At 53.8% G+C, this 12,016-nt stretch overlaps 1 protein-coding gene across 1 annotated transcript in view; it reads right to left on the bottom strand.

Annotated features, from left to right (window-relative positions):
- Positions 1–200: 200 nt before the first annotated feature.
- hira (histone cell cycle regulator a) overlaps positions 201–12,016 on the bottom strand; it is a 45,274-nt gene continuing 33,458 nt past the window's right edge. The window contains exon 24 of the mRNA XM_072432827.1: positions 201–1,223. Coding sequence (XP_072288928.1) covers positions 1,107–1,223 — 117 coding nt within the window. The 3' untranslated portion in view covers positions 201–1,106. The remainder of the gene's footprint in view (positions 1,224–12,016) is intronic.

A 12,016-nucleotide genomic window follows, 5' to 3' on the forward strand; every position in this document is an offset into this window, starting at 1 on the left:
ATTTGTCTTATATATTTAGTCAAAACTGAAAACAAATGTGAAACTGACTTATTCTTTTTATTTGCAGAAAGTTTTCTGTATAAATAAAGTTAGAAACGGTTCAAAAACATTCTTTCTTCACTTTATTATTTGCACAAATTCTTTCCAAAATAACTCTGCAGCGGCGTAAAAAACATATTCTGACACGTTTACATGGACCGAGCAGAAGTCCCGCCTCCAAACGCACTTTACAGACAGGAAGTCCCGCCTCCAAACAGAGTTAGAGTTTGAGCAAACGAAAGCCTCAAACAAACGTGAAATCAGGACAAACTAAATTATAAATCAAGGTAAAAGTAAAACACATTGACTTAGTTTTGTTACGAGTCTGATCTGTGATGCAGCTCCAACGACTTTAGGAAAGATTCAGTGCAGACTCTAAATTAGATGGTTTCATTGGACGTTTGGGTCAGAAGGCGGGACTTCCTGTGAGCCAACACACACTTCCTGTTTACTTCCTGCTTTGTCACGTTTTTCCTCGTTTCTGCAAAAGCTCAAATGTATTTACACATTTACAAAACGCCTCAAACAAACGAAAAAACATGATTCGATCTGACACAAGTGTAAAGTTCAGACATAATTCTAATTAATTAAAGAGCCACGCCCTAAAACAAATAGATCTGGGCTTTTCTCTCTCGTCCTCCAGGGGGCGTGTCCCATGAGAGCGTCCTCATGACACTTCATTTTGAAACAAACTTGTTTTACTTTTAATGGTGTTTAGCGCCCCCTGGTGGACACGCCCCCAGGTGGACACGCCCCCAGGTGGACACGCCCCCTGGTGTGTGCCGTTCAGCAGCGCCGAGAAAAAACATCATCACCATCTTCTTCTCTTCCCTTTATTCCGCTTTGCGCTCGCGGCACAGGAACGGTTCATCTTTGTCTCTGTGATTTCACCGTTTCACCGATTTAATCGTTTCTCATGATTCAGAGGCGGGGCAGAGGAGGCGGGGCAGAGGAGGCGGAGATCTGGACGTATGTTTTCTGTAGCGTTAGTTCTGTTTAGAGGATTTCAGTCAGGGACTCCAGTTACAGACGAGCTCAGGAGGCCACACAGGGTCAAGGGTCAAAGGTCATTTGCTCCGCAGCAGCTCGAGCTGGTCCTGGTACTCGGTGAAGAGTCTCTGAAATCGCAGGTTTTCTCCGATCACCGGCAGAACCTCGTTCAGAAGCTCCCGCTTCCTCAGGCCCTGAAACACAGAGACGAGATGAAGACGCTCTTCACTCTCTAAATGCTGGTGGTCCCACACGGTACTCCAGACTCTTTCTCTCTAGGGCACATGGTACTCCAGACTCTCTCTCTAGGGCACAGGGTACTCCAGACTCTCTCTCTCTAGGGCACATGGTACTCCAGACTCTCTCTCTAGGGCACATGGTACTCCAGACTCTCTCTCTCTAGGGCACATGGTACTCCAGACTCTCTCTCTCTAGGGCACATGGTACCCCAGACTCTCTCTCTAGGGCACATGGTACTCCAGACTCTCTCTCTCTAGGGCACATGGTACTCCAGACTCTCTCTCTCTAGGGCACATGGTACTCCAGACTCTCTCTCTAGGGCACATGGTACTCCAGACTCTCTCTCTCTAGGGCACATGGTACTCCAGACTCTCTCTCTCTAGGGCACATGGTACTCCAGACTCTCTCTCTAGGGCACATGGTACTCCAGACTCTCTCTCTCTCTAGGGCACATGGTACTCTAGACTCTCTCTCTCTAGGGCACATGGTACTCCAGACTCTCTCTCTAGGGCACACGGTACTCCAGACTCTCTCTCTAGGGCACATGGTACTCCAGACTCTCTCTCTCTAGGGCACACGGTACTCCAGACTCTCTCTCTCTAGGGCGCATGGTACTCCAGACTCTCTCTCTCTAGGGCACATGGTACTCCAGACTCTCTCTCTAGGGCACACGGTACTCCAGACTCTCTCTCTAGGGCACACGGTACTCCAGACTCTCTCTCTAGGGCACACGGTACTCCAGACTCTCTCTCTAGGGCACATGGTACTCCAGACTCTCTCTCTCTAGGGCGCATGGTACTCCAGACTCTCTCTCTAGGGCACATGGTACTCCAGACTCTCTCTCTCTAGGGCGCACGGTACTCCAGACTCTCTCTCTAGGGCACACGGTACTCCAGACTCTCTCTCTAGGGCACATGGTACTCCAGACTCTCTCTCTAGGGCACATGATACTCCAGACTCTCTCTCTCTAGGGCGCATGGTACTCCAGACTCTCTCTCTAGGGCACATGGTACTCCAGACTCTCTCTCTAGGGCACATGGTACTCCAGACTCTCTCTCTCTAGGGCGCACGGTACTCCAGACTCTCTCTCTAGGGCACACGGTACTCCAGACTCTCTCTCTAGGGCACATGGTACTCCAGACTCTCTCTCTAGGGCACACGGTACTCCAGACTCTCTCTCTGGGGCGCACGGTACTCCAGACTCTCTCTCTAGGGCACACGGTACTCCAGACTCTCTCTCTAGGGCACACGGTACTCCATACTCTCTCTCTAGGGCACATGGTACTCCAGACTCTCTCTCTCTAGGGCACATGGTACTCCAGACTCTCTCTCTCTAGGGCACATGGTACTCCAGACTCTCTCTCTCTAGGGCACATGGTACTCCAGACTCTCTCTCTCTAGGGCACATGGTACTCCAGACTCTCTCTCTCTCTAGGGCACATGGTACTCCAGACTCTCTCTCTCTAGGGCACACGGTACCCCAGACTCTCTCTCTCTAGGGCACACGGTACTCCAGACTCTCTCTCTCTAGGGCACACGGTACTCCAGACTCTCTCTCTAGGGCACATGGTACTCCAGACTCTCTCTCTCTAGGGCACACGGTACTCCAGACTCTCTCTCTCTAGGGCGCATGGTACTCCAGACTCTCTCTCTCTAGGGCACATGGTACTCCAGACTCTCTCTCTAGGGCACACGGTACTCCAGACTCTCTCTCTAGAGCACACGGTACTCCAGACTCTCTCTCTAGGGCACACGGTACTCCAGACTCTCTCTCTAGGGCACACGGTACTCCAGACTCTCTCTCTCTAGGGCGCATGGTACTCCAGACTCTCTCTCTAGGGCACACGGTACTCCAGACTCTCTCTCTCTAGGGCGCACGGTACTCCAGACTCTCTCTCTAGGGCACACGGTACTCCAGACTCTCTCTCTAGGGCACATGGTACTCCAGACTCTCTCTCTAGGGCACATGATACTCCAGACTCTCTCTCTCTAGGGCGCATGGTACTCCAGACTCTCTCTCTAGGGCACATGGTACTCCAGACTCTCTCTCTAGGGCACATGGTACTCCAGACTCTCTCTCTCTAGGGCGCACGGTACTCCAGACTCTCTCTCTAGGGCACACGGTACTCCAGACTCTCTCTCTAGGGCACATGGTACTCCAGACTCTCTCTCTAGGGCACACGGTACTCCAGACTCTCTCTCTGGGGCGCACGGTACTCCAGACTCTCTCTCTAGGGCACACGGTACTCCAGACTCTCTCTCTAGGGCACACGGTACTCCATACTCTCTCTCTAGGGCACATGGTACTCCAGACTCTCTCTCTCTAGGGCACATGGTACTCCAGACTCTCTCTCTCTCTATGGCACACGGCACTCCAGACTCTCTCTCTCTAGGGCACATGGTACTCCAGACTCTCTCTCTCTAGGGCACATGGTACTCCAGACTCTCTCTCTAGGGCACACGGTACTCCAGACTCTCTCTCTCTAGGGCACATGGTACTCCAGACTCTCTCTCTAGGGCACACGGTACTCCAGACTCTCTCTCTAGGGCACATGGTACTCCAGACTCTCTCTCTCTAGGGCGCACGGTACTCCAGACTCTCTCTCTCTAGGGCACACGGTACTCCAGACTCTCTCTCTCTAGGGCACACGGTACTCCAGACTCTCTCTCTCTAGGGCGCATGGTACTCCAGACTCTCTCTCTAGGGCACACGGTACTCCAGACTCTCTCTCTAGGGCACACGGTACTCCAGACTCTCTCTCTCTAGGGCGCATGGTACTCCAGACTCTCTCTCTAGGGCACATGGTACTCCAGACTCTCTCTCTCTAGGGCGCATGGTACTCCAGACTCTCTCTCTAGGGCACACGGTACTCCAGACTCTCTCTCTAGGGCACACGGTACTCCAGACTCTCTCTCTAGGGCACACGGTACTCCAGACTCTCTCTCTAGGGCACACGGTACTCCAGACTCTCTCTCTAGGGCACACGGTACTCCAGACTCTCTCTCTAGGGCACATGGTACTCCAGACTCTCTCTCTCTATGGCACAGGGTACTCCAGACTCTTTCTCTCTCTAGGGCACATGGTACTCCAGACTCTCTCTCTCTAGGGCACATGGTACTCCAGACTCTCTCTCTCTATGGCACATGGTACTCCAGACTCTCTCTCTCTCTAGGGCACATGGTACTCCAGACTCTCTCTCTCTCTAGGGCGCATGGTACTCCAGACTCTCTCTCTAGGGCACATGGTACTCCAGACTCTCTCTCTCTAGGGCGCATGGTACTCCAGACTCTCTCTCTAGGGCACACGGTACTCCAGACTCTCTCTCTAGGGCACATGGTACTCCAGACTCTCTCTCTCTAGGGCACACGGTACTCCAGACTCTCTCTCTCTAGGGCGCATGGTACTCCAGACTCTCTCTCTCTAGGGCACATGGTACTCCAGACTCTCTCTCTAGGGCACACGGTACTCCAGACTCTCTCTCTAGGGCACACGGTACTCCAGACTCTCTCTCTAGGGCACACGGTACTCCAGACTCTCTCTCTAGGGCACATGGTACTCCAGACTCTCTCTCTCTAGGGCGCATGGTACTCCAGACTCTCTCTCTAGGGCACATGGTACTCCAGACTCTCTCTCTCTAGGGCGCACGGTACTCCAGACTCTCTCTCTAGGGCACACGGTACTCCAGACTCTCTCTCTAGGGCACATGGTACTCCAGACTCTCTCTCTAGGGCACATGATACTCCAGACTCTCTCTCTCTAGGGCGCATGGTACTCCAGACTCTCTCTCTAGGGCACATGGTACTCCAGACTCTCTCTCTAGGGCACATGGTACTCCAGACTCTCTCTCTCTAGGGCGCACGGTACTCCAGACTCTCTCTCTAGGGCACACGGTACTCCAGACTCTCTCTCTAGGGCACATGGTACTCCAGACTCTCTCTCTAGGGCACACGGTACTCCAGACTCTCTCTCTGGGGCGCACGGTACTCCAGACTCTCTCTCTAGGGCACACGGTACTCCAGACTCTCTCTCTAGGGCACACGGTACTCCATACTCTCTCTCTAGGGCACATGGTACTCCAGACTCTCTCTCTGGGGCGCACGGTACTCCAGACTCTCTCTCTAGGGCACACGGTACTCCAGACTCTCTCTCTAGGGCACATGGTACTCCATACTCTCTCTCTAGGGCACATGGTACTCCAGACTCTCTCTCTCTAGGGCACATGGTACTCCAGACTCTCTCTCTCTCTATGGCACACGGCACTCCAGACTCTCTCTCTCTAGGGCACATGGTACTCCAGACTCTCTCTCTCTAGGGCACATGGTACTCCAGACTCTCTCTCTAGGGCACACGGTACTCCAGACTCTCTCTCTCTAGGGCACATGGTACTCCAGACTCTCTCTCTAGGGCACACGGTACTCCAGACTCTCTCTCTAGGGCACATGGTACTCCAGACTCTCTCTCTCTAGGGCGCACGGTACTCCAGACTCTCTCTCTCTAGGGCACACGGTACTCCAGACTCTCTCTCTCTAGGGCACACGGTACTCCAGACTCTCTCTCTCTAGGGCGCATGGTACTCCAGACTCTCTCTCTAGGGCACACGGTACTCCAGACTCTCTCTCTCTAGGGCGCATGGTACTCCAGACTCTCTCTCTAGGGCACATGGTACTCCAGACTCTCTCTCTCTAGGGCGCATGGTACTCCAGACTCTCTCTCTAGGGCACACGGTACTCCAGACTCTCTCTCTAGGGCACACGGTACTCCAGACTCTCTCTCTAGGGCACACGGTACTCCAGACTCTCTCTCTAGGGCACACGGTACTCCAGACTCTCTCTCTAGGGCACACGGTACTCCAGACTCTCTCTCTAGGGCACATGGTACTCCAGACTCTCTCTCTCTATGGCACAGGGTACTCCAGACTCTTTCTCTCTCTAGGGCACATGGTACTCCAGACTCTCTCTCTCTAGGGCACATGGTACTCCAGACTCTCTCTCTCTATGGCACATGGTACTCCAGACTCTCTCTCTCTCTAGGGCACATGGTACTCCAGACTCTCTCTCTCTCTAGGGCGCATGGTACTCCAGACTCTCTCTCTAGGGCACATGGTACTCCAGACTCTCTCTCTCTAGGGCGCATGGTACTCCAGACTCTCTCTCTAGGGCACACGGTACTCCAGACTCTCTCTCTCTAGGGCACATGGTACTCCAGACTCTCTCTCTAGGGCACATGGTACTCCAGACTCTCTCTCTAGGGCACACGGTACTCCAGACTCTCTCTCTAGGGCACATGGTACTCCAGACTCTCTCTCTCTAGGGCACATGGTACTCCAGACTCTCTCTCTAGGGCACATGATACTCCAGACTCTCTCTCAAGGGCACACGGTACTCCAGACTCTCTCTCTCTAGGGCGCATGGTACTCCAGACTCTCTCTCTATGGCACATGGTACTCCAGAATCTCTCTCTCTAGGGCGCATGGTACTCCAGACTCTCTCTCTAGGGCACACGGTACTCCAGACTCTCTCTCTAGGGCGCACGGTACTCCAGACTCTCTCTCTAGGGCGCACGGTACTCCAGACTCTCTCTCTAGGGCACACGGTACTCCAGACTCTCTCTCTAGGGCACACGGTACTCCAGACTCTCTCTCTAGGGCACATGGTACTCCAGACTCTCTCTCTCTAGGGCACATGGTACTCCAGACTCTCTCTCTCTAGGGCACATGGTACTCCAGACTCTCTCTCTCTAGGGCACATGGTACTCCAGACTCTCTCTCTCTAGGGCACATGGTACTCCAGACTCTCTCTCTCTCTAGGGCACATGGTACTCCAGACTCTCTCTCTCTAGGGCACACGGTACCCCAGACTCTCTCTCTCTAGGGCACATGGTACTCCAGACTCTCTCTCTCTAGGGCACACGGTACTCCAGACTCTCTCTCTAGGGCACATGGTACCCCAGACTCTCTCTCTCTATGGCACAGGGTACTCCAGACTCTCTCTCTCTCTATGGCACACGGCACTCCAGACTCTCTCTCTCTAGGGCACATGGTACTCCAGACTCTCTCTCTAGGGCACACGGTACTCCAGACTCTCTCTCTCTAGGGCACATGGTACTCCAGACTCTCTCTCTAGGGCACACGGTACTCCAGACTCTCTCTCTAGGGCACACGGTACTCCAGACTCTCTCTCTCTAGGGCACACGGTACTCCAGACTCTCTCTCTAGGGCACACGGTACTCCAGACTCTCTCTCTAGGGCGCATGGTACTCCAGACTCTCTCTCTAGGGCACACGGTACTCCAGACTCTCTCTCTAGGGCACACGGTACTCCAGACTCTCTCTCTCTAGGGCACATGGTACTCCAGACTCTCTCTCTCTAGGGCACATGGTACTCCAGACTCTCTCTCTAGGGCACACGGTACTCCAGACTCTCTCTCTAGGGCACATGGTACTCCAGACTCTCTCTCTCTCTCTCGGGCACATGGTACTCCAGACTCTCTCTCTCTCTAGGGCACATGGTACTCCAGACTCTCTCTCTCTCTCTAGTGCACATGGTACTCCAGACTCTCTCTCTCTCTCTAGTGCACATGGTACTCCAGACTCTCTCTCTCGGGCACATGGTACTCCAGACTCTCTCTCTCTCTAGGGCACATGGTACTCCAGACTCTCTCTCTCTCTAGGGCACATGGTACTCCAGACTCTTTCTCTCTAGGGCACACGGTACTCCAGACTCTCTCTCTAGGGCACATGGTACTCCAGACTCTCTCTCTCGGGCACATGGTACTCCAGACTCTCTCTCTCTAGGGCACATGGTACTCCAGACTCTCTCTCTCGGGCACATGGTACTCCAGACTCTCTCTCTAGGGCACACGGTACTCCAGACTCTCTCTCTAGGGCGCATGGTACTCCAGACTCTCTCTAGGGCACATGGTACTCCAGACTCTCTCTCTAGGGCACATGGTACTCCAGACTCTCTCTCTCTCTAGGGCACATGGTACTCCAGACTCTCTCTCTCTCTAGGGCACATGGTACCCCAGACTCTCTCTCTCTCTAGGGCACATGGTACTCCAGACTCTCTCTCTCTAGGGCACACGGTACTCCAGACTCTCTCTCTCTAGGGCACATGGTACTCCAGACTCTCTCTCTCGGGCACATGGTACTCCAGACTCTCTCTCTAGGGCACACGGTACTCCAGACTCTCTCTCTCTAGGGCGCATGGTACTCCAGACTCTCTCTAGGGCACATGGTACTCCAGACTCTCTCTCTCTCTAGGGCACATGGTACTCCAGACTCTCTCTCTCTCTAGGGCACATGGTACTCCAGACTCTCTCTCTCTCTAGGGCACATGGTACTCCAGACTCTCTCTCTCTAGGGCACACGGTACTCCAGACTCTCTCTCTCTATGGCACAGGGTACTCCAGACTCTCTCTCTCTAGGGCACACGGTACTCCAGACTCTCTCTCTCTATGGCACAGGGTACTCCAGACTCTCTCTCTCTCTAGGGCACACGGCACTCCAGACTCTCTCTCTCTAGGGCACATGGTACCCTAGACTCTCTCTCTCTATGGCACATGGTACTCCAGACTCTCTCTCTCTAGGGCACATGGTACTCCAGACTCTCTCTCTCTAGGGCACACGGTACTCCAGACTCTCTCTCTCTAGGGCACATGGTACCCCAGACTCTCTCTCTCTAGGGCACATGGTACTCCAGACTCTCTCTCTAGGGCACACGGTACTCCAGACTCTCTCTCTAGGGCACATGGTACTCCAGACTCTCTCTCTCTAGGGCACACGGTACTCCAGACTCTCTCTCTAGGGCACAGGGTACTCCAGACTCTTTCTCTCTAGGGCACATGGTACTCCAGACTCTCTCTCTAGGGCACAGGGTACTCCAGACTCTCTCTCTAGGGCACACGGTACTCCAGACTCTCTCTCTAGGGCACACGGTACTCCAGACTCTCTCTCTAGGGCACACGGTACTCCAGACTCTCTCTCTAGGGCACACGGTACTCCAGACTCTCTCTCTCTATGGCACAGGGTACTCCAGACTCTCTCTCTCTAGGGCACACGGTACTCCAGACTCTCTCTCTCTATGGCACAGGGTACTCCAGACTCTTTCTCTCTCTAGGGCACATGGTACTCCAGACTCTCTCTCTCTAGGGCACATGGTACTCCAGACTCTCTCTCTCTATGGCACATGGTACTCCAGACTCTCTCTCTCTCTAGGGCACATGGTACTCCAGACTCTCTCTCTCTAGGGCGCATGGTACTCCAGACTCTCTCTCTAGGGCACACGGTACTCCAGACTCTCTCTCTAGGGCACACGGTACTCCAGACTCTCTCTCTAGGGCACACGGTACTCCAGACTCTCTCTCTCTAGGGCACATGGTACTCCAGACTCTCTCTCTAGGGCACATGGTACTCCAGACTCTCTCTCTAGGGCACACGGTACTCCAGACTCTCTCTCTAGGGCACATGGTACTCCAGACTCTCTCTCTCTAGGGCACATGGTACTCCAGACTCTCTCTCTAGGGCACATGATACTCCAGACTCTCTCTCAAGGGCACACGGTACTCCAGACTCTCTCTCTCTAGGGCGCATGGTACTCCAGACTCTCTCTCTATGGCACATGGTACTCCAGAATCTCTCTCTCTAGGGCGCACGGTACTCCAGACTCTCTCTCTAGGGCACACGGTACTCCAGACTCTCTCTCTAGGGCACACGGTACTCCAGACTCTCTCTCTAGGGCGCATGGTACTCCAGACTCTCTCTCTAGGGCACACGGTACTCCAGACTCTCTCTCTAGGGCACACGGTACTCCAGACTCTCTCTCTAGGGCACATGGTACTCCAGACTCTCTCTCTCTAGGGCACATGGTACTCCAGACTCTCTCTCTCTAGGGCACATGGTACTCCAGACTCTCTCTCTCTAGGGCACATGGTACTCCAGACTCTCTCTCTCTAGGGCACATGGTACTCCAGACTCTCTCTCTCTCTAGGGCACATGGTACTCCAGACTCTCTCTCTCTAGGGCACACGGTACCCCAGACTCTCTCTCTCTAGGGCACATGGTACTCCAGACTCTCTCTCTCTAGGGCACACGGTACTCCAGACTCTCTCTCTAGGGCACATGGTACCCCAGACTCTCTCTCTCTATGGCACAGGGTACTCCAGACTCTCTCTCTCTCTATGGCACACGGCACTCCAGACTCTCTCTCTCTAGTGCACATGGTACTCCAGACTCTCTCTCTCTAGGGCACATGGTACTCCAGACTCTCTCTCTAGGGCACACGGTACTCCAGACTCTCTCTCTCTAGGGCACATGGTACTCCAGACTCTCTCTCTAGGGCACACGGTACTCCAGACTCTCTCTCTAGGGCACACGGTACTCCAGACTCTCTCTCTCTAGGGCACACGGTACTCCAGACTCTCTCTCTAGGGCACACGGTACTCCAGACTCTCTCTCTAGGGCACACGGTACTCCAGACTCTCTCTCTCTAGGGCACATGGTACTCCAGACTCTCTCTCTAGGGCACACGGTACTCCAGACTCTCTCTCTAGGGCACACGGTACTCCAGACTCTCTCTCTCTAGGGCACACGGTACTCCAGACTCTCTCTCTAGGGCACACGGTACTCCAGACTCTCTCTCTAGGGCGCATGGTACTCCAGACTCTCTCTCTAGGGCACACGGTACTCCAGACTCTCTCTCTAGGGCACACGGTACTCCAGACTCTCTCTCTAGGGCACACGGTACTCCAGACTCTCTCTCTCTCTCTCGGGCACATGGTACTCCAGACTCTCTCTCTCTCTCTAGGGCACATGGTACTCCAGACTCTCTCTCTCTCTCTAGTGCACATGGTACTCCAGACTCTCTCTCTCGGGCACATGGTACTCCAGACTCTCTCTCTCTCTAGGGCACATGGTACTCCAGACTCTCTCTCTCTCTAGGGCACATGGTACTCCAGACTCTTTCTCTCTAGGGCACACGGTACTCCAGACTCTCTCTCTAGGGCACACGGTACTCCAGACTCTCTCTCTCTAGGGCACATGGTACTCCAGACTCTCTCTCTCTAGGGCACATGGTACTCCAGACTCTCTCTCTAGGGCACACGGTACTCCAGACTCTCTCTCTAGGGCACATGGTACTCCAGACTCTCTCTCTCTCTCTCGGGCACATGGTACTCCAGACTCTCTCTCTCTCTCGGGCACATGGTACTCCAGACTCTCTCTCTCTAGGGCACATGGTACTCCAGACTCTCTCTCTCGGGCACATGGTACTCCAGACTCTCTCTCTAGGGCACACGGTACTCCAGACTCTCTCTCTAGGGCGCACGGTACTCCAGACTCTCTCTAGGGCACATGGTACTCCAGACTCTCTCTCTAGGGCACATGGTACTCCAGACGCTCTCTCTCTCTAGGGCACATGGTACTCCAGACTCTCTCTCTCTCTAGGGCACATGGTACCCCAGACTCTCTCTCTCTCTAGGGCACATGGTACTCCAGACTCTCTCTCTCTAGGGCACACGGTACTCCAGACTCTCTCTCTCTAGGGCACACGGTACTCCAGACTCTCTCTCTAGGGCGCACGGTACTCCAGACTCTCTCTCTCTAGGGCGCATGGTACTCCAGACTCTCTCTAGGGCACATGGTACTCCAGACTCTCTCTCTCTCTAGGGCACATGGTACTCCAGACTCTCTCTCTCTCTAGGGCACATGGTACTCCAGACTCTCTCTCTCTAGGGCACACGGTACTCCAGA

The sequence above is a fragment of the Eucyclogobius newberryi genome, unplaced genomic scaffold, assembly GCF_026437365.1.
Source record: "Eucyclogobius newberryi isolate DKJ021-1_F unplaced genomic scaffold, fEucNew1.0.hap1 SCAF_6, whole genome shotgun sequence".
NCBI lineage: Eukaryota > Metazoa > Chordata > Actinopteri > Gobiiformes > Gobiidae > Eucyclogobius > Eucyclogobius newberryi.